The sequence below is a fragment of the Astyanax mexicanus genome, unplaced genomic scaffold, assembly GCF_023375975.1.
Source record: "Astyanax mexicanus isolate ESR-SI-001 unplaced genomic scaffold, AstMex3_surface scaffold_34, whole genome shotgun sequence".
Taxonomy (NCBI): domain Eukaryota; kingdom Metazoa; phylum Chordata; class Actinopteri; order Characiformes; family Acestrorhamphidae; genus Astyanax; species Astyanax mexicanus.
Window position 1 is genome coordinate 620,001 of NW_026040044.1, and position 23,243 is coordinate 643,243.

The 23,243-nt window shown below is 40.9% G+C and overlaps 1 protein-coding gene across 1 annotated transcript in view; it reads left to right on the forward strand.

The window, feature by feature from the left end:
• LOC111190008 (uncharacterized) overlaps window positions 1-23,243 on the forward strand; it is a 751,666-nt gene that overhangs the window by 28,176 nt on the left and 700,247 nt on the right. The window contains exons 4-6 of the mRNA XM_049473126.1: window positions 5,671-5,778; window positions 16,772-16,839; window positions 17,145-18,927. Coding sequence (XP_049329083.1) covers window positions 5,671-5,778; window positions 16,772-16,839; window positions 17,145-18,927 — 1,959 coding nt within the window. The remainder of the gene's footprint in view (window positions 1-5,670; window positions 5,779-16,771; window positions 16,840-17,144; window positions 18,928-23,243) is intronic.

Here is a 23,243-nt window from a genome sequence, read left to right on the forward strand (position 1 = left end):
CATTCAGAAATATTTTGTAAATGTATAAGTGCAATGCAAAAAGAAGTTAGTGTGGAATCTGTGATTGAGTTTTGGTAAAGGAATCATTACTGCACACTTTACTCTCATCATGGATCATCATGAAGATCTGTTTACAGGAGGAATAGAGCAGCATCTCCAGCCCCCAGTGGAGTGTCTATGAAGAGTGATGTATCACTGGTGAATCCTCCTGATCTCAGCAGTGAACCTGTGACCTCTGACCCAAAGTGAGTCAAACATCAAACCCTCAGAGATTGTACTGTAAATTACCTTTTTAATTCATGCACACACACACACACACACACACACACACACACACACATACACTCACACACAAACTAACTCACACACACACACAAACAAACTAACTCACACTCTTACACACACACAAACATACTGACACACACAAACACACACACACACACGTACACACACACACTCAAACACACAAACTAACTGACACACACAAACACACACACACACTCACACACACAAACTTACTGACACATACAAACACACACACACACACACTTACACACATACGCTCAAACACACAAACACACACACTGCAGTTCCTCTGCAGTGATTTGTACTAAACATTGTACTAAATCTCTAAATGAGCTCACAGTGAGTAAACTAGAAAAAGCAAAGTTCGTGAACGAACTTTAAGTTGGCTTGGAAAAGTACGCTAATAACGTTTAAAAGTTAAAATGGTTGCTAAGCTATTTCTGTCTGAAGCGTGTGAACAGTGGTTGCTATGCTGTTGACTTTTGGCTTAATGTCGGCTAAAAGTCCAAAAAGTTTTGGCCAACATGGTGGAAAGCTAATAATTGTCTTATAAACTAAAGTGTTTCTAAGTGGTTTCAAGGCAGTTGCTAACATATAGAATAGCTAGCTCTGCACTAACCTTAACTAGCTCTGCGCTAACCTTAGTTCTCTCCCCGGTAAGGTTAGCTAGCTCTGCGCTAACCTTAGTTCTGTCCCTGGAAAGATTAGCTAGCTCTGTGCTAACCTTCGCTAGCTCTGCGCTAACCTTAGCTTGCTCTGTGCTAACTTAAGTTCTCTCCCCGGTAAAGTTAGCTAGCTCTGCGCTAACATTAGTTCTCTCCCTGGTAAGGTAAGCTAGCTCTGCGCTGACTTTAGTTCTCTTTAGTTATAAGTGCAATGCAAAAAGAAGTTAGTGTAGAATCTGTGATTGAGTTTTGGTAAAGGAATCATTACTGCACACTTTACTCTCATCATGGATCATCATGAAGATCTGTTTGTTGAGGTTTCACATGTTTTATTCAGAACAAAACAATGGTAACATACAGGGAGACTGTAGGTGGCAGCACTTCACATTACTGACCTCTATTGTCAAATTACTGTATTACAACACTCCCACTTAATTTTACAATGAAATTAAACAATTTTTGTTACTAAATTGTATAACTTAGAAAAGTTGTTAAACTCAAACACTTTCGAGACACTAAGTCCTATTAACTCAAACAATCAAGATTCTTTTTTTTCTTTTGTTTTAAACCTTGCTTAAAGTTGGCTATCCAATATTAACCAGTACACCTAAACAGAATTACACACTGCAAAGTCCAATCTCTCTCCTCAGGTACTCAAACCTTTTCTTTGCTAATGGCTTGGTCAAGATATCTGCCTTCATGTCATCTGTAGGACAGTATTGCAGTTGAATTTGTCCATTCTGCACACATTCACGAATGTAGTGGTAACGAATGTCAATGTGCTTTGTCCTTGAATGATCAACTGGATTCGTTGCAATGGCAATAGCTCCTTGGTTGTCTTCCAGAATCACGCTAGGTGTAGCATTCATTCCGAGATCACTCAGTAGTCGTGTAAGCCAGGTACATTCCTGTGCTGCTTGGCTGAGAGCGACATATTCAGCTTCAGCTGTTGACAATGCAACCGTTGACTGTTTCTTGCTGAGCCAACTCACTGCTCCTCCACCCAGTAGGAAGACATTACCAGTTGTAGAGCGACGATCATCTTGATCTCCAGCCCAGTCAGCATCTGAGAACCCGACTAAAGTTCCAGACTCTGACTGCTCATGCTTGAGAGCGATGTTCACAGTGCCCTTCAAGTAACGAAGAATTCTTTTCACAGCAGTCAGATGTGCAGTATTTGGATCTGCATTGAACTTTGACACAGCACTTACTGCTTGTGCAATGTCTGGTCTTGTGGCCATTGCAGCATGTAGTAGACTACCTACAATGGACTGATAAGTACTTGAGTTCACTGGCTGACTGACGCCATCATTTCTTTGTAACTTCACGTTTGCGTCAGCTGGAGTTGTAACTGGATTGGCGTTATCCATTCCATATTTCTGAAGAATGGCTTCAATGTACTGCTTCTGGTGAAGAAAACCACATTTCTTTGTCTTGTCTTGGACAACAGAGATGCCCAATATGTAGGACAGCTCACCCATGTCTTTCATCTTGTAGCGCTCCTTCAGAGCATCTTTCAACTCATCCATGCTTTCCATTGATTCTGTGATCAGAATCAGATCATCTACATACACAGCAAGTATCTCTAGTTCCTGTCGAGATCTCACAAACACACAGGGGTCTGATGTGCTCTGTTTAAATCCAATATCCTTCATGAACTCTGTGAATGTCTTACTCCAGCAGCGAGGGGACTGCTTCAGCCCATATATCGACTTCTTCAGTTTACACACTAAGTGTTCCTGGCCTGGTTTGACATACCCCTCTGGTTGATCCATGTAGATTTCTTCCTCCAAATGTCCATTTAGGAATGCAGTTACGACATCCATCTGATGAACATGTAGATTATTCTGAACAGCAAAGGACAGCAATGTACGAATTGAACTGAATCGTACTACGGGTGAAAATGTTTCTTTGTAGTCAGCGCCATACTTCTGTGAGAAGCCCTTAGCGACAAGCCTGCCCTTGTACCTCTCCACTTTTCCGTCACTATGATGCTTGACTTTGAACACCCATCTGGATCCTATGGCTTTTCGATCTCTTGGTAAATCCACTAAGTCCCAGGTTTCATTTTCAAGCAAGGACTCATATTCCAAGTCAGCTGCTTCCTTCCATTCCTTTGCATTAGGACTCTTCATTGCTTCCTTTAGTGTGCTTGGTTCTGTTACACAACAGACATTGGCATAATGATCAACAGTCACTATGTCAGCAAACTCATCATATCCATACCTCTTTGGAGGCTTTCTGATTCTGCTGCTTTCTCTTGGAGCTTTATTGACAGTGTCATCAACTGGTGCTCCCCTTTCTTCTGTGTTCATGGTACCCTGATTCTCTGAACAAGAAACTTCCACTTCCTGTTTCCAGTCAAAATCTAATTCATTGAAGACAACATCTCGACGAATTAGAATCTTCCTTTTCTCCTCATCAAACAGGCGGTAACCCTTGGCATTGTTTGCATATCCCACGAAACGAAGCTTCACAGCTTTCTTGTCTAGCTTTCTTCTCTCTATGTCTGGGACATGGGCATAGGCTACACAGCCAAATACTTTCATGTGACTCATGTTCGGTTTCTTGCCACACCATCTATGGTAGGGGGTCCCTTGCTTCAGAAGAGATGTGGGAAGCCTGTTCTGTATGTAAGCTGCTGTTGCGACAGCCTCTGCCCAATAAGTCTTTGGCAACTTTGCATGAGACAGCATACTCCTAGCTGCTTCCACTAAAGTCCTATTTTTCCTTTCTGCTACACCATTTTGCTGAGGTGTATGAGGTACAGACATTTCATGGTGGATGCCTTGAGCTTTCAAGTATTCTTGAAATTCTTTGGATGTGTATTCCCCTCCATTGTCTGTTCTCAGTCTTGTGATTTTTTGTCCACACTCATTAGAGAATGTTTGTTCAAAGTCTTTGAACTTGTTAAGAACTTCACTCTTCTGTTTCATGAAGTATACCTTGCAGCATCTTGAGTAGTCATCAATAAATGTCACAAAGTACTTTGATCCACCTATGGATTCAGTCTGCATGGGACCACAGACATCACTATGAATCAGCTGCAACTTACGTTTGGAACGAATTTCTCCCACTGGCTTAAAAGACTTTCTAGACAGCTTGCCCTCCACACACGCCTCACAAAAAGAAACTTCTTTCTCTGCAGAAAAGTCCATTCCGTGTACCAGAGGTTTAAGCTCCTTCAACTTGTTGGTGTGTCCCAGTCGTTGATGCCATAGACTGGCAGCTACTGAAGCACTTGTCGCACCATGACAGGTGGGAGAACTTCCCTTGACATCCAGCTGATACAATCCATCCGATCTTTGTGTTCCCATTCCTCGAAGATCTCCATCTTCACCACGAATGTAGCACCGTGACTTCTTGAACTGCACAGTATTTCCTTTTCTGGCAGCAGCTCCCACTGAGAAGAGATTTCCAGATAGCTTGGGAACATACAACACATCATACATGGTGACATCTTTGACATCACTAACTTTGAAAGTCATTTTTAGTTTGACGTTACCAAGTCCTTGAGCATCAACCATTCTGCCATCACCCAGTTTCACTGACTGTGGTTTGGTGAATTCTTGGTAGTCTTGAAGAATTTCTTTATGACAGGTCATGTGCTTTGATGCTCCAGAGTCGATCAGCCAATCGGTCTGCAGTGACTTCTCATTCTGATTAGCCTCTTTAGTGACAAAGGCACTCTCAGATGAGTCTTCAGCATCCTCGCACATCATGCTTTTAGCCTTGTGGGTTTTATGTTTATCTTTCATGCTTGGACAATTCCGCTTTAAATGTCCTTCTTTCCCACACTTATAGCATTTCCATTTAGAACTGTCAGCTCCCACTGCCTTAGCATTAGCCTGCATATCTCCACGAACTTGTGTGGACATAGCTGATGCACCACCCGATGCAGTACTGCCTACATTATCATTAGCATGGAATCGCTTTTGTTCTTCATTTATTAATGCTTGCTGCACAAACTGCAGTGTCAGACTATCCATCTTTGTCTCTAGTGCAGTAACAATTGTTGCATAGCTTGGTGGTAGGCTACCTAGCAGTGTTACAATCTGGTCTTCCTCTTCAATTACAGCCCCTATAGCTCCTAGCTTGTCAGTTAGCTCCTTCATTCGTTTTAAATGCTCAGTTATGGTTTCTCCCTCCTTCATCTCACACCTGAAGTACTGTTTCTTTAGAAACAGCTTATTTGCAAGAGTATCTCTCTCAAAAATGTCTTTTAAGCGTGTCCCACGCTTCTTTAGGAGTCTGACAGCTTGTAATCAGATACAACTGAGGTGTACTTACATTCAGCACTAACATAGAAAATGCTCTTTCTTTCCGTTTTGTGAATTCAGCTTGTACCTGTACATTAGCATCTGCTGCTAAGTTGTCTGTTTCCATTAGCATGCCCCACAGTCCTTTAGCTTTCAGTAGATGCTCCATTTGAAATTTCCATGTTGCCCAATTCTCTGGTCCACTCAGCTTCTCAATAAACAGCTTATCTTCCATTGTGAATCCCACAACACCGTTTATACCACACAAATTCCGTGTAAAACAGCCAGTTTAAGCTGTGTGACTGGGCCCATAACCTGTTGAGGTTTCACATGTTTTATTCAGAACAAAACAATGGTAACATACAGGGAGACTGTAGGTGGCAGCACTTCACATTACTGACCTCTATTGTCAAATTACTGTATTACAACACTGTTTACAGGAGGAAGAGAGCAGCATCTCCAGCCCCCAGTGGAGTGTCTATGAAGAGTGATGTATCACTGGTGAATCCTCCTGATCTCAGCAGTGAACCTGTGACCTCTGACCCAAAGTGAGTCAAACATCAAACCCTCAGAGATTGTACTGTAAATTACCTTTTTAATTCATGCACACACACACTCACACACTCACACACAGACAAACACACACAAACTAACTCACACACAAACACACACACACATACACTCACACACAAACAAACTAACTCGCACACAAACACACACACACATACTGGCATGTGTGGTTTAGTAGGACACCTGATTCAGTACCTTGGTTATAGGGACACCATTTTCTACTTATGCTAGCAATGTGCAAGTAACTTAAAAAAGAACAATTAAACCTGCTAAAGATACAACCAAACTAATATCACGTTTTTTACTTTCATCTAACAGAAATATCATATACCTGAAATTTTGCAGAATTAAAGGGTCGTGTGTGGAGTCTGTGAGGAGTTTGGGGGCTTGTGTGGTATTGGGTGTGTGGAGTGTGTGCGGTGTGTGTTGTATTGGGTGTGTGGAGTCTGTGAGTAGTGTGTGGGGTTTGTGTGGTATTGGGTGTGTGGAGTCTGTGAGCAGTGTTGAGTTTGTGTGGGGGGGTTGTGCAGTGTGGGGTTTGGGGTGAGAGGTGTGGGTTGGAGTGAGTGAATTGGAATGTGTGGAGTGTTAGTTGTGCGCCATGTGGTGTCTTGTGAATTAACACAATGCTAATTCAAGAATAAGATGCACATTCAGAAATATTTTGTAAATGTATAAGTGCAATGCAAAAAGAAGTTAGTGTGGAATCTGTGATTGAGTTTTAGTAAAGGAATCATTACTGCACACTTTACTCTCATCATGGATCATCATGAAGATCTGTTTACAGGAGGAATAGAGCAGCATCTCCAGCCCCCAGTGGAGTGTCTATGAAGAGTGATGTATCACTGGTGAATCCTCCTGATCTCAGCAGTGAACCTGTGACCTCTGACCCAAAGTGAGTCAAACATCAAACCCTCAGAGATTGTACTGTAAATTACCTTTTTAATTCATGCACACACACACACTCACACTTACACACACACACTCACACACACACACTCACACACTCACACACAGACAAACACACACAAACTAACTCACACACACACACAAACAAACTAACTCACACTCTTACACACACACAAACATACTGACACACACAAACACACACACACACACACACGTACACACACACACTCAAACACACAAACTAACTGACACACACAAACACACACACACACTCACACACACAAACTTACTGACACATACAAACACACACACACACACACTTACACACATACGCTCAAACACACAAACACACACACTGCAGTTCCTCTGCAGTGATTTGTACTAAACATTGTACTAAATCTCTAAATGAGCTCACAGTGAGTAAACTAGAAAAAGCAAAGTTCGTGAACGAACTTTAAGTTGGCATGGAAAAGTACGCTAATAACGTTTAAAAGTTAAAATGGTTGCTAAGCTATTTCTGTCTGAAGCGTGTGAACAGTGGTTGCTATGCTGTTGACTTTTAGCTTAATGTCGGCTAAAAGTCCAAAAAGTTTTGGCCAACATGGTGGAAAGCTAATAATTGTCTTATAAACTAAAGTGTTTCTAAGTGGTTTCAAGGCAGTTGCTAACATATTCCAGGTGGTTGCTAAGCTGTTGCTAACTGATTGCTAGGCAGTTGCTAACGTATTCCACATGGTTGTTAAGTGGTTGCTAGGCAGTTTCTAATATTTTCCAGGTGGTTGCTGAGGTGTTGCTAGGCAGTTGCCATAATTTCTAAAGTGCTTGCTAAGTAGTTGCTAGGCAGTTGCTATCATTTCTAAAGTGGTTGCTATGTGGTTGCTAGGCAGTTGCTATCATTTCTAAAGCGGTTGCTAAGTAGTTGCTAGGCAGTTGCTATCATTTCTAAAGTGGTTGCTAAGTGGTTGCTAGGCAGTTGCTAACGTATTCCACATGGTTGCTAAGCAGTTGCTAACATATTCCACATGGTTGCTAAGTGGTTGCTAGGCGGTTGCTAGGCAGTTGCTAATGTTTTCCAGGTGGTTGCTAAGGTGTTGCTAACTGGTTGCTAGGCAGTTGCTATCATTTCTAAAGAGGTTGCTAGGCAGTTGTGATCATTTTTAAAGTGGTTGCTAATCTGGTTGCTAGGCAGTTGCTATCATTTCTAAAGTGGTTGCTAAGTGGTTGCTAGGCAGTTGCTAACATTTTCCAGGTGGTTGCTAAGGTGTAGCTAACTGGTTGCTAGGCAGTTGCTATCTTTTTTAAAGTGGTTGCTAGGCAGTTGCCAACATATTCCACATGGTTGCTAAGTGATTGCTAGACAGTTGCTATCATTTCTAAAGTGGTTGCTAAGCAGTTGCTAGGTAGTTGCTAACGTTTTCCATGTGGTTGCTAAGATGTTGCTAACTGGTTGCTAGGCAGTTGCTAACGTATTCCACATGGTTGCTAAGTGGTTGCTAGGCAGTTGCTAACAGTTTCCAGGTGGTTGCTAAGGTGTAGCTAACTAGTTGCTAGGCAGTTGCTATCATTTCTAAAGTGGTAGCTAAGGGGTTGCTAGGCAGTTGCTAACGTTTTCCAGGTGGTTGCTAAGCTGTTGCTATTTGGTTGCTAGGCAGTTGCTATCATTTCTAAAGAGGTTGCTAAGTGGTTGCAAGGCAGTTGTGATCATTTTTAAAGTGGTTGCTAAGCAGTTGCTAGGCAGTTGCTAACGTTTTCCAGGTGGTTGCTAAGCTGATGCTATCTGGTTGCTAGGCAGTTGCTATCATTTCTAAAGTGGTTGCTAGGCAGTTGCTAACATTTTCCAGGTGGTTGCTAAGGTGTAGCTAACTGGTTGCTAGGCAGTTGCTATCTTTTTTAAAGTAGTTGCTAGGCAGTTGCCAACATATTCCACATGGTTGCTAAGTGATTGCTAGACAGTTGCTATCATTTCTGAAGTGGTTGCTAAGCAGTTGCTAGGTAGTTGCTAACGTTTTCCATGTGGTTGCTAAGATGTTGCTAACTGGTTGCTAGGCAGTTGCTAACGTATTCCACATGGTTGCTAAGTGGTTGCTAGGCAGTTGCTAACAGTTTCCAGGTGGTTGCTAAGGTGTAGCTAACTAGTTGCTAGGCAGTTGCTATCATTTCTAAAGTGGTAGCTAAGGGGTTGCTAGGCAGTTGCTAACGTTTTCCAGGTGGTTGCTAAGCTGTTGCTATTTGGTTGCTAGGCAGTTGCTATCATTTCTAAAGTGGTTGCTAAGTGGTTGCTGGGCAGTTGCTAACGTTTTCCAAGTGGTTGCTAAGGTGTAGCTAACTGGTTGCTAGGCAGTTGCTATCATTTTTAAAGTAGTTGCTAGGCAGTTGCCAACACATTCCACATGGTTGCTAAGTGGTTGCTAGACAGTTGCTATAATTTCTAAAAGTGGTTGCTAAGCGGTTGCTAGGCAGTTGCTAACAGTTTCCAGGTGGTTGCTAAGGTGTAGCTAACTAGTTGCCAGGCAGTTGCTATCATTTCTAAAGTGGTAGCTAAGGGGTTGCTAGGCAGTTGCTAACGTTTTCCAGGTGGTTGCTAAGCTGTTGCTATTTGGTTGCTAGGCAGTTGCTATCATTTCTAAAGAGGTTGCTAAGTGGTTGCAAGGCAGTTGTGATCATTTTTAAAGTGGTTGCTAAGCAGTTGCTAGGCAGTTGCTAACGTTTTCCAGGTGGTTGCTAAGCTGATGCTATCTGGTTGCTAGGCAGTTGCTATCATTTCTAAAGTGGTTGCTAGGCAGTTGCTAACATTTTCCAGGTGGTTGCTAAGGTGTAGCTAACTGGTTGCTAGGCAGTTGCTATCTTTTTTAAAGTAGTTGCTAGGCAGTTGCCAACATATTCCACATGGTTGCTAAGTGATTGCTAGACAGTTGCTATCATTTCTGAAGTGGTTGCTAAGCAGTTGCTAGGTAGTTGCTAACGTTTTCCATGTGGTTGCTAAGATGTTGCTAACTGGTTGCTAGGCAGTTGCTAACGTATTCCACATGGTTGCTAAGTGGTTGCTAGGCAGTTGCTAACAGTTTCCAGGTGGTTGCTAAGGTGTAGCTAACTAGTTGCTAGGCAGTTGCTATCATTTCTAAAGTGGTAGCTAAGGGGTTGCTAGGCAGTTGCTAACGTTTTCCAGGTGGTTGCTAAGCTGTTGCTATTTGGTTGCTAGGCAGTTGCTATCATTTCTAAAGTGGTTGCTAAGTGGTTGCTGGGCAGTTGCTAACGTTTTCCAAGTGGTTGCTAAGGTGTAGCTAACTGGTTGCTAGGCAGTTGCTATCATTTTTAAAGTAGTTGCTAGGCAGTTGCCAACACATTCCACATGGTTGCTAAGTGGTTGCTAGACAGTTGCTATAATTTCTAAAAGTGGTTGCTAAGCGGTTGCTAGGCAGTTGCTAACCTTTTCCAGGTGGTTGCTAAGGTGTTGCTAACTGGTTGCTAGGCAGTTGCTAACGTATTCCACATGGTTGCTAAGTAGTTGCTAAGTGGTTGCTAGGCAGTTGCTAACGTTATCTCTCATTGGAGTTTCAATAGAGGATCAGAAATGTTTGAATGACCCTTTTAGACAAGAGGAGATTTGGGATGCTATCAGCGCCATGCCCTCCGGAAAAAAACCTGGCCCTAATGGCTATCCAATCAAATTTTACAAGAGGTTTTGGCCAGATTTATGCCCATGGTTAATGACATTCTTCAAGAAAATTCAATTCCTGGCTCTTTGAAAATGGCCCATATTAGTCTTCTGTTAAAGAAGGACAAAACCCCGACAGAATGTGCTTCCTATCCACCAATTAGTCTACTTAATGTGGACTACAAAATTCTAACCAAAGAGCTGTCTTGCCGACTGGAAAAAAATATTCCATACATTATTAAACCAGATCAGAGGGGATTCATTAAATTTAGACATGGTTCTGACAACGTCCTCCCTCTTCTTAATATTATAAATCTTCTCACCAAAAGAAAAGACCCTGTTTTAATTATCTCCCTAGATGCCGAAAAAGCGTGCGACAGGGTTGAGTGGAATTTTCTTTTTTCACTAAGAGAGAAAATTGGGCTAGGGGATAATTGTATATAGTTAAATTATTATATTCAGACCTCACAGCTTCTATTAACACAAACAATCTTTTATCAGATTAGAAGAGGCTGCAGACAGGGCTGCCCTTTCTCCCCTTTGCTTTTTTGCCTTAGTAATTGAACCCCTTGCCGAATACATTACATCTAGTCCCCTTATTTCAGGAGTCTCAGTGGCAGAAACAGACCACCATATCTCACTATTTGCTGACAATATACTTTTATATTTAAAGAATCCAGCAACATCTGTTCCTGAAATCATAAACTTAATCTCTAACTATAGTGTGCTATCTGGTTATAAAATCATTTTTGGCAAATCTACAGCTATTCAGCTTAATGTCCCAGATTATATTAATGTAAATACGCCATTCCATTTGACAAACACTGGCTTTCGATACCTTGGCATAACAATTAGCCCTGACCTGAATAATTTGTATAGGTCTCATTATTCTCCCATTTTGGAAACCATAATGAAAAATGTATTGGAGTGGTCATGCTTACCTATTACATTTTTTGGCAGAATTAACGTAATCAAGATGAAAATTCTACTCAGATTTCTTTATTTATTTCAAATAAATAAACCCCCATTTTTTTCCGAAAAGTTTAACAAATTAATAAGAAGATTCATTTGGGATAATAAAAAACCCAGATTGAAATTCTCCACTCTAAAAATCTAGGGGGTGTATCCCTGCTAAATTTAAGTTTTATACTTTTGGGCAGCACAGGTGAAACAGATGTGTTCAGTTGGTTTTCTAACAGACCGGACTCAGTATGGGTCAATATCGAAACGTTTATCCCCAACTTCTCTACCCTCTATTACAGTACCCTCTCTCCAGTCCTATCACAGTGCTCTTTATTATTACAGTACCCTCACTCCAGTTCTATCACATTGTACTTTATTATTACAGACCCCCTCACTCCAGTCCTATCACAGTGCTCTTTATTATTACAGTACCCTCACTCCAGTCCTATCACAGTGCTCTTTATTATTACAGTACCCTCTCTCCAGTCCTATCACAGTGCTCTTTATTATTACAGTACCATCCCTCCAGTCCTATCACAGTGCTCTTTATTATTACAGTACCCTCACTCCAGTCCTATCACAGTGCTCTTTATTATTACTGTACCCTCACTCCAGTCCTATCACATTGTACTTTATTATTACAGACCCCCTCACTCCAGTCCTATCACAGTGCTCTTTATTATTACTGTACCCTCACTCCAGTCCTATCACAGTGTACTTTATTATTACAGTACCCTCACTCCAGTCCTATCACAGTGCTCTTTATTATTACAGTACCCTCACTCCAGTCCTATCACAGTGTACTTTATTATTACAGTACCCTCACTCCAGTCCTATCACAGTGCTCTTTATTATTACAGTACCCTCACTCCAGTCCTATCACAGTGTACTTTATTATTACAGTACCCTCACTCCAGTCCTATCACAGTGCTCTTTATTATTACAGTACCCTCACTCCAGTCCTATCACAGTGCTCTTTATTATTACAGTACCCTCACTCCAGTCCTATCACAGTGTACTTTATTATTACAGTACCCTCACTCCAGTCCTATCACAGTGCTCTTTATTATTACAGTACCCTCACTCCAGTCCTATCACAGTGCTCTTTATTATTACAGTACCCTCACTACAGTCCTATCACAGTGTACTTTATTATTACAGTACCCTCACTCCAGTCCTATCACAGTGCTCTTTATTATTACAGTACCCTCACTCCAGTCCTATCACAGTGTACTTTATTATTACAGTACCCTCCAGTCCCATCACAGTGCTCTTTATTATTACAGTACCCTCACTCCAGTCCTATCACAGTGTACTTTATTATTACTGTACCCTCACTCCAGTTCTATCACAGTGCTCTTTATTATTACAGTACCCTCACTCTAGTCCTATCACAGTGCTCTTTATTATTACAGTACCCTCGCTCCAGTCCTATCACAGTGTACTTTATTATTACTGTACCCTCCAGTCCCATCACAGTGCTCTTTATTATTACAGTACCCTCACTCCAGTCCTATCACAGTGTACTTTATTATTACTGTACCCTCACTCCAGTTCTATCACAGTGCTCTTTATTATTACAGTACCCTCACTCTAGTCCTATCACAGTGCTCTTTATTATTACAGTACCCTCGCTCCAGTCCTATCACAGTGTACTTTATTATTACTGTACCCTCACTCCAGTCCTATCACAGTGCTCTTTATTATTACAGTACCCTCACTCCAGTCCTATCACAGTGTACTTTATTATTACAGTACCCTCACTCCAGTCCTATCACAGTGTACTTTATTATTACAGTACCCTCACTCCAGTCCTATCACAGTGTACTTTATTATTACAGTACCCTCACTCTAGTCCTATCACAGTGCTCTTTATTATTACAGTACCCTCACTCCAGTCCTATCACAGTGTACTTTATTATTACAGTACCCTCACTCTAGTCCTATCACAGTGCTCTTTATTATTACAGTACCCTCGCTCCAGTCCTATCACAGTGCACTTTATTATTACTGTACCCTCACTCCAGTCCTATCACAGTGCTCTTTATTATTACAGTACCCTCACTCCAGTCCTATCACAGTGTACTTTATTATTACAGTACCCTCACTCCAGTCCTATCACAGTGCTCTTTATTATTACAGTACCCTCACTCCAGTCCTATCACAGTGCTCTTTATTATTACAGTACCCTCACTCCAGTCCTATCACAGTGTACTTTATTATTACAGTACCCTCACTCCAGTCCTATCACAGTGTACTTTATTATTACTGTACCCTCACTCCAGTCCTATCAGAGTGTACTTTATTATTACTGTACCCTCACTCCAGTCCTATCACAGTGCTCTTTATTATTACAGTACCCTCACTCCAGTTCTATCACAGTGCTCTTTATTATTACAGTACCCTCACTCCAGTCCTATCACAGTGCATTTTATTATTACAGTACCCTCACTCCAGTCCTATCACAGTGTACTTTATTATTACAGTACCCTCACTCCAGTCCTATCACAGTGTACTTTATTATTACTGTACCCTCACTCCAGTCCTATCACAGTGCTCTTTATTATTACAGTACCCTCACTCCAGTCCTATCACAGTGCTCTTTATTATTACAGTACCCTCACTCCAGTCCTATCACAGTGCTCTTTATTATTACAGTACCCTCACTCCAGTCCTATCACAGTGCTCTTTATTATTACAGTACCCTCACTCCAGTTCTATCACAGTGCTCTTTATTATTACAGTACCCTCACTCCAATCCTATCACAGTGTACTTTATTATTACAGTACCCTCACTCCAGTCCTATCACAGTGTACTTTATTATTACAGTACCCTCACTCCAGTCCTATCACAGTGTACTTTATTATTACTGTACCCTCACTCCAGTCCTATCACAGTGTACTTTATTATTACTGTACCCTCACTCCAGTCCTATCACAGTGCTCTTTATTATTACAGTACCCTCACTCCAGTTCTATCACAGTGCTCTTTATTATTACAGTACCCTCACTCCAGTCCTATCACAGTGCATTTTATTATTACAGTACCCTCACTCCAGTCCTATCACAGTGTACTTTATTATTACAGTACCCTCACTCCAGTCCTATCACAGTGTACTTTATTATTACTGTACCCTCACTCCAGTCCTATCACAGTGCTCTTTATTATTACAGTACCCTCACTCCAGTCCTATCACAGTGCTCTTTATTATTACAGTACCCTCACTCCAGTCCTATCACAGTGCTCTTTATTATTACAGTACCCTCACTCCAGTCCTATCACAGTGCTCTTTATTATTACAGTACCCTCACTCCAGTTCTATCACAGTGCTCTTTATTATTACAGTACCCTCACTCCAATCCTATCACAGTGCTCTTTATTATTACAGTACCCTCACTCTAGTCCTTATACACTTTATTATTACAATTCCCTTCTCTCCAGTTCTATCACAGTGTGCTTGGCTATGCGCTTGGCTATGCCTATAGGATTCATTTGAAATACAGAAAAGGGGGGTGATGAGAAGGAACAGGTCATGAAGCCACTTGAGATTTATTTTTCTAAGAGGGAAATTAACATGCCAGGATTGGCCAGTGCAGAAAGAAGGTTCTGACAGGTAGGGGAAGAGCTTGTTGAGGTCACGAGACCAGGGAAGACCCCGAAGAGGAAACTGAGGAGGAAACCGTCAAGGAGGCAGCAAACTTAGGGGATTGTGTATTACAGTAAAGTCTAACGTGAAGTCATTTGCAATTGGAGGAGAAAAAGCCGAGGTTGTTGAAATTGTTGCAGACCGTCTGTCCTTTTAGAAAAATGATGGGCTGACCAAAGCTGTCATGGGCACCAGAGGAGGACAGGCATATGAGTGTTTTTTGTACAGCAGAATTGGAAATGGGGGTTGGCAGGAGGGCGGAAGCAACCAGGGAGCAAGAAGAGGCCGGATTTGAGGGGTCGTCACATCAGTCGCAAGAAAGTAAATTTCGGCTTGCGAAAATGCGTAAAGGTCCGGAGCGTCTCAGAAGGTAGAGAGGTTCCATTGCTGGAGATGAGCTGCAGCCTGAGCTGAGAAAAGGCGGTGATATTCATAAAAATAAGTGCCACCGAAACAGATGGCCATATCCAAGATTATGGATAAGTAATCTGTTCTTGGCAACTTGAAGGAAAAACAGAATAGTTGACATCCATGAAGGTTGAGAAAGCGAAAGCGAATTCAGTTGTGGAGAGGTTTTTAGATGTATGGGGGTTTGGGTTGTGCAAGGTGAGTAAGACGTCACCAGTTTTGATGATGCGAGGAGTGAATGAACTAGTAGAGAATGCAGGAGCTTCTGGAGCATTGCAATGAGCGAATTACATCATTGGCAATGGATTCGCTCTTGCACGTTGTTTTCCTCCAAGCAAGGCAAGGTAGAAGAGTAAAATAAGTTCTGCTTTCGGAACAGAACAAGAGAAAGCAACTCCACATTGGTGGAGGGGTGGAGTTAGAGTGTGGAGTTAGCACGTGGTCCTTCTCCCAGACATTTGTTATTGCATAACTCCAATTAGCAAATTGGTAAAACTTGCAGAAGTGACGTAGGGCAGGCATGGTGAATAGGGCAGAAAGATACAACGTACAAGAGAAAACAGGCGGGGGGCCATATACAGGAGGATAAAAACAAAGCAAAGGGCAAAGCAAAAGAATAGTCAAAAAAATAAAGTAGGTCAAAACCAAGAGAAGCTAATAAACAAAGGGCTAAGTTAAAGAATGGTCAAAAGGGCAAAACATGTCGGCAGCAAAAAAATACAAAGTGCAAAAGAAATGTTGTGTACAAGAGCTATTAAAAAACATTCAATACTCGGCAACAGGGAACAGAAACACAGGGGTATTTCTACAAGAGGAAACAGGAAATGGCAATTGGAAGAGTCAGGTGAGCTGGAACGCAGAACATCACGTGATCTGGCATGTTGGGAAGGTAGAGCACAGGTGCATACTGGGAAATGTAGTCTTTAGAGAGAGAAATAGAGTCCACGGCAGGCAGACCATCAATTACACTGCAACATACTCTGTTTTATTCCTAAATATATTAACACTATTGCTGATTGCCACTGTTTATCATGTCAATATTACGTTAATTTTAGAACAAATTAAACATTGACACAGTGTTTTTTTTTATATGTGTTTCCAAACTTTGTATTCAACAGTGAAATCATTATAAATACAAATTAATCTGTGTAACATCATCTTTGTTTACATTATCAAGCAGTCAAGGTCTGTTTTCACCTCAAAGAAACATTTGGAAATGTATCAGTTTAATGCAGATTTTATATAAAGTTAAATTTTTTATTTTGTCCATTATCTTCCATTACTTTTATTTTATTATTAATATAATCTTTCATTTTCTTGCACTCTAAGCTTCTAAATCAGAGATTTTAATCATGTAGATCACAGTTTGGTTTTTCTATTTGTCTACAGAGAGAAGATTACACTGAATGTTCTGAGGAAGACGAAGGAGAAAGACCTCCCTACCACACTAGAGAGCAGTAAGAGTCATGACCATGTGCATTCTGAGTGCAAATATCTGTAAAGTCCTGCATTTTAATAGGAATAAAAATAATAACTTGGATTTTGTAATCATAGGATAATGTATCACAGCATCAGCTGTAGTCCTTAAAACGAAAACTTATGGATTTTAACTCTAAGACCACTACAACTGCTACAGAAACACACTACTATTATCATTAATATTTAATTCATTATTTACTGTATCACAGAGTCGGTTTACACAGCGTCTTTAATGCATGGTCACAGCTAATTTCTTGTCTTTATTGTCTTCCTCTGTTATCAGAATTGGCCCTGGCGTGTCAACCAAAGCTCAAATCCACACTGAGGGAAAAATATCAGAGAATTAATGAAGGAATCACAAATCCTGGAACTTCAGTCTTCCTGAATGAGATCTACACAGAGCTCTACATCACACAGGGAGGGGGTGGAGAGATCAATCAGGAACATGAGGTGAGACAGATAGAAGATGCATCCAGGAAAAGGACAACACAGGAGATTCCCATCAAATGTAACGACATCTTTAAACCATTACCAGAACAGAACCGGCCCATCAGAACTGTGCTGACTAAAGGAGTTGCTGGAATTGGAAAAACAGTCTCTGTGCAGAAGTTCATTCTGGACTGGGCTGAAGGAAAAGTAAATCAGGACGTCCTCTTCATTTTCCCTCTTCCTTTTAGAGAACTGAATCTGATGAAGGAGAAGAAGCTCAGTCTGGTGAATCTTCTTCAGCGCTTCTTCCCAGAAACACAATATTTAAAACCAAGACATTATAAGAGCTACAAGATCATGTTCATCTTTGATGGTCTGGATGAGTGTCGACTTCCTCTGGATTTCAAGAACAATGAGAACTTGGTGGATATAGAAGAACAAACCTCAGTGGATGTGCTGCTGACAAACCTCATCAAGGGGAACCTGCTTCCATCTGCTCTCCTATGGATAACTACTCGACCAGCAGCAGCCAATCAGATCCCTCCTGACTGTATAGACCAGGTAACAGAGGTACGAGGGTTCAGTGACCCTCAGAAAGAGGAATATTTCAGGAAAAGGATCAGAGATCAGAGCCTTGCTGAAACAATCATTAAACACATGAAGTCCTCCAGAAGCCTCTACATCATGTGCCACATCCCAGTCTTCTGCTGGATCTCAGCCACTGTTCTAGAGAGGATGTTGGGTGAAGCAGAGGGAGGAGAGATCCCCAAGACTCTGACTCAAATGTTCACACACTTCCTGATCTTTCAGATCAAACACCGCAGCCAGAAGTACCACCATAACAGTGAGGATGATCTTAAGCAGACTAGAGAGATTATTCTGGCTCTGGGAAAACTGGCTTTCCAACAGCTGGAGAAAGGAAACCTGATCTTCTATGAGGAAGATCTGAAAGAGTGCAGCATTGATGTGAAAGAAGTGTTCGTGTACTCAGGAGTGTGCACCCAGATCTTCAGACAGGAATCTGAACTTCACCTGGGAAAGGTCTTCAGCTTTGTACATCTGAGTGTTCAGGAGTTTCTGGCTGCTTTATATGCGTTTCTCTCCTTCATCTCCAACAACAGAAATGTTCTACCTGGAGTTTTGGATTTCTCCAAAAAGGGAACGATGTCTGACTTCCTGAAGAGAGCCGTGGACGAGGCCTTAAAAAGTAAAAACGGACACCTGGACCTTTTCCTCCGATTTCTTCTGGGTCTCTCACTGGAGTCCAATCAGACTCTCTTACGAGGTCTTCTGATACAGACAGGAAACTTCTCTCACAGTAAAGAGGAAGTAGTGGAGCACATCAAGCAGAAGATAAAGGAGAATCTCTCTCCAGAGAAAACGATCAGTCTGTTCCACTGTCTGAATGAACTGAATGATCATTTTCTAGTGCAGGAAGTCCAAAAGTACCTGAACAGAGGAGGAGGATCCAGTGATCTCAGTATAGTTTCTCTCTCTCCTGCTGAGTGGTCAGCTGTGGCGTTTGTGATGCTGAATTCAGAAGAGGAGCTGGATGAGTTTGACCTGAGTAAATTTCAGAACTCAGAAGAATGTCTTCTGAGGCTGCTTCCAGTGGTGAAAACATCCAGAAAGATTGTGTGAGTATTTTCATTAATCAGTGTTTCATCTGTGCTGTTTTATATTTTATAGTATGGATTAATCTGTCCTTTTATTGATGATTTGTTGAAAAACTAAACATATTAATCAGAGGTGTGTTTCCTGAAAGCGATCAATCTTAGCAGGATATTAGAAAAGTCATTTCTATGAGTATTTCTCAGAGAGCTTTGCAACCCCAAACTTAAACAATTTAAAAGAACGTCTTTGTTGACTCCTCCTCTGAAAAAGCTCAGTCAAAATACAAACATTGATTCTCTGATGAAAACTCCGAAAAGTATATAAAGTAATTCTCTATTATGCCTAAAAAAATATTAAATGTGGGGGAATCAATATCATTTTGCATATTCTGAAAAAAACACATGACCAAATTTAGGCATTTCAAAATACTTGTAAGCACACATAACTACATAAATAAACAAAAAAAATCCATTTCAATGCTCCAACCTATTATGAAAAAATGAATTGTGTACACAAAAAAATTATTTGGTCCATCAACCAATCACTTACTTAATCACTCCAACCTGCAGCCTATACACACATAGTTTCAGATAGAAACATCACAATACAAAAACATCTCTTAAGATAAAATTAACTGTTAAATTCCCCCACCTTTTGGGTTTAGGGGTAAAAGTGGAAATACAGCACTATGTATATGGAATAAACTGCCTCTGGAGACCTTAAATGTAATAAGGTATTGCCTCTGGAAAATGAGTTGCAGTACACATAATCGTGAGTAAAAACTGGTTCACTAACTTGGTTTTTGGAAGGGGCACAACACAATCTACAAGTTCCCGCTCAAATGCTTCATTCATGACAGGTATAGGGCACAATGGAGCTGGGGATCAACCTGGTTAGGCTTCCCAGTAGGGCTGGACCCGAATATTTGGGTAATCGGATATTCGCTCGTTGAGTAGGTATTCAGTTTTTAATTTTGGTATTCGGATATTCGTTTTTTTCCTTTTCTAAGCTCCACCTCGCTCTAACATCACACATCACACAATTCCAAAAGCTGAGCTGTTTGGAATCATTTCAAATTAAGTTTAGACAAGACAAAGGCAGTGTGCCAAATGTGTGTTTATAAACTTATATACTATTATTATTATTTATAAACTTTATAAACTATTTTATATTGAGCTTATAGCCCAAGTGCAAAAACACAAAAATAAGTAGTACGGCTATGCACTGCACAGTTATTAAACCGAAACAGACCAACATTAACATCATTTACAATGATTTTCCTCTACTCTAATATAATTAACAATGTTTAAGAATATAACATACTTTCTGAACAAATGTTTTTTTTTTGTTTTTGTTTTTTAACAACGAGTTTTGCTACCCTGTCAAACCGTGCTACCCTAGTGTACAAATAAACTTAAAAATTGTAAAATGTAATAAAAGCATTTGTAATACTCAGGCAGATAATAGCAAGGGGTTTCCAGTTTTTTAATGCACCCAAGAAGAACAGAATTACCATAAAAAATAATAAAAAATGTTTCCGTGCATGTGCACTGGTGTTGAGAAGCAAATTTTTTTTGTACTTTAATCTGTTTTTAATTTGTCTTTTTAAAAACGAATATTCGAATATTTGCTACCAATCAGTGCCGAATATCCGGAGCTCAACAAGTGCTATCCGGGCCAGCCCTACTTCGCAGTAATCTGGCAAACGTGACAAGTCTGACAGTAATCTGCCACATCCTTCTTCAACGAAGGCCAGAAGAAGTACTGTAACACTCTGTTGTACATTTTATTTATTCCCAAATGTTCTGACCATGGGTTGTCATGAGCCACATTTAAGACATGCTCCCTGTAGACTATTGGAGTAACAATCTGATGAACAGTATTTAACTTAATATTTAATTAATTTTTAAGTGTTGACCATTTGCGCATCAGCAAGCCATCATCAAGATAATACACAACCTGCTGAACAGAAAACTTTGGGTTCTCACTTACCTTAGCTAAAAACCTATTCAGGGAAGCATCTGCTTTGTGTGCTTTGATCAAATTCTTCTACCTTTACTGGTCGAGACTGAACAGACTGACCTTCTGTAAAATAAACGTAAGATCAGGTAACAGGGAACTCCTCTGCATCACATACTAGAAAGGTGTCTGACAAATCCAGATCATCCTGCCACTTGCGTGTCTGAGCACGAGTAACAACACTTGCAGGGTAAACAGGGTTCTCAGGATCTGAGTGGGACATAACTGGTGTTTCCACAATCTCTAAAACAGGAAAAACTTTCCCACCTGCAGCATCATTACCTAAAATAATGTGTACCCCCTCCACAGGTAATAAATCAAACACTGCTGGCTTAAAGGGACCAGAAATAAGGTCAGATGAAAGGTACTTTCTTGTACTCCATACTCAGCCCTCTACGCACAGCATATGACCCAGTAAAAGAATCAGATGTAAATGGTAAAACACTGCTTAAAATTAGAGTCTGTGCAGTGCCAGAGTCTCTCAAAATGTTGACCAGTAAAACAACACCATTGTTATCCAGCCTGACCTGTCCACTTACCAGGAAAAGTTTATAGTATGCATCTTCCACAGGCTTCATAACAGGACCCCCAACAGTCACTGTCTTATGCACACGATCAATTAAAGCAACTGGCCTGGAGGAGGTTGAGGACTGCTGTCTATTTTCAGCCTCTTCAGTTTCCTCTTAAGCTCTAAACAGTTTGAAGCAATATGTCCAAGCTAGTGACAATAGTAACACTCTCACCTGTCACCAACAAAAGGTAAATAACCACCAGTATGAGAAGATTTACTTCCAGTAACTAAAGAAGACTCTGAGTTATTTGAGACTGACTTAAACACCTGACGGTGTGTGAGTAAAAACCTGTCAGCAAGTCCTGCAGCTTGAGCAACAGTAGAGACAGCACGTTCATTCAAATAGACAATGACTTTGTCATGGAGACAGTTTTTAAACTCCTCCAAAAGTATGAGTTCACGTAGGGAGTCTAATGTAAATGCTTTGTTTGCACTGCACCATTTATCAAAAAAGAATGGTCTTTTCCCTTACAAATTCAACATGAGTCTGTGATGCTTGCATCTTCAGACCTCATAAACGTTGTCTGTATGCTTCAGGAACTAATTCATAAGCACGCAAAATTGCTGCTTTTACCACATCATACTGCAAACTATCCTGAAGACATAAAGCAGAGCAAACCTCCTGCGCTTCACCAACCAACATTACATTGCAGTAACAGTGACAACATATCCTTAGGCCAACCCAAAGTCAATGGTATCTGCTCAAAAATGCTAAAATAGGTGTCTATTTCAACTTCTCGAAAGGGTGGAGCCAAAGACATATTTTTACTGACATCAAAAGCAGTAATGTGTGATACTACAGGGGGAGGGACTAAAGGAGGCTGAACAGGTGCATCACTAGACACTGTAGGGTTTGGAACAGGAAAAGACAGTGAATTAGGGTGGTTTGAGGCTCTTAATTCTATCTCACGCAACTGTATCACATGTTAATGTTCTAGCTCCAGCTTATGAACAGACAGCTTAAACTCATATTCTTGCCTACAGGCCTCAGCCCTACTCTTTGATACATACCAGAGACGAGCCAAACGAAACTCCAAGGGAGCATCATCTATTATAAAAAAAAATTAGTTCCACCACCACTGTGACTTCCAATCACCTTACACACATGACATAAGTTTTACATTGCAAATACCAGACGAACGCCCATCTGTTACATTCCCCCACCTTTTGGGTCTAGGGGTAAAAGGGGGAAATGCAAGACTATGTATATGTAATACGGTGCCTGTGAGTGGGATGGAAGGAAGTCCAGAAACAGAGCTTTGCAAATTTAGAAGCTTTTACTGACAAATATGCAAGGATTTACAATTCCAGTATTTACAAAGACAATCCAACATTCAAGGGCATGAACAAAAGTGGATAGAGATATATTTACAATGTCTATTGAACATAAAAGAAAAGTGTAGGAATGTTAACAGCCTATGGTGGACTACGGAGAGTGCCAAAGAAAAGAAAATAACAAAATGCTAACCTGCCTAACCCAAGTGCTAACCTCCACCAAAAATGCATAAATTGGCACCTGCCCCTTACCAAGTGTGTCTATACAAAGAGTATACATAGGTGATGCAATGGATGGTGCCCATAACCTCTCCAACCATGTGGGCAAACAGCTTGTCTGAGCTACTTAGAGAGATAGGAGAAAACTCCCAGCACAGAACAGTACTTTACACACTATACAACTCTCTCAGCACAGAACACCCCTTTCTGCAACACACACACACACACACACACACTCACACTCACACACACACA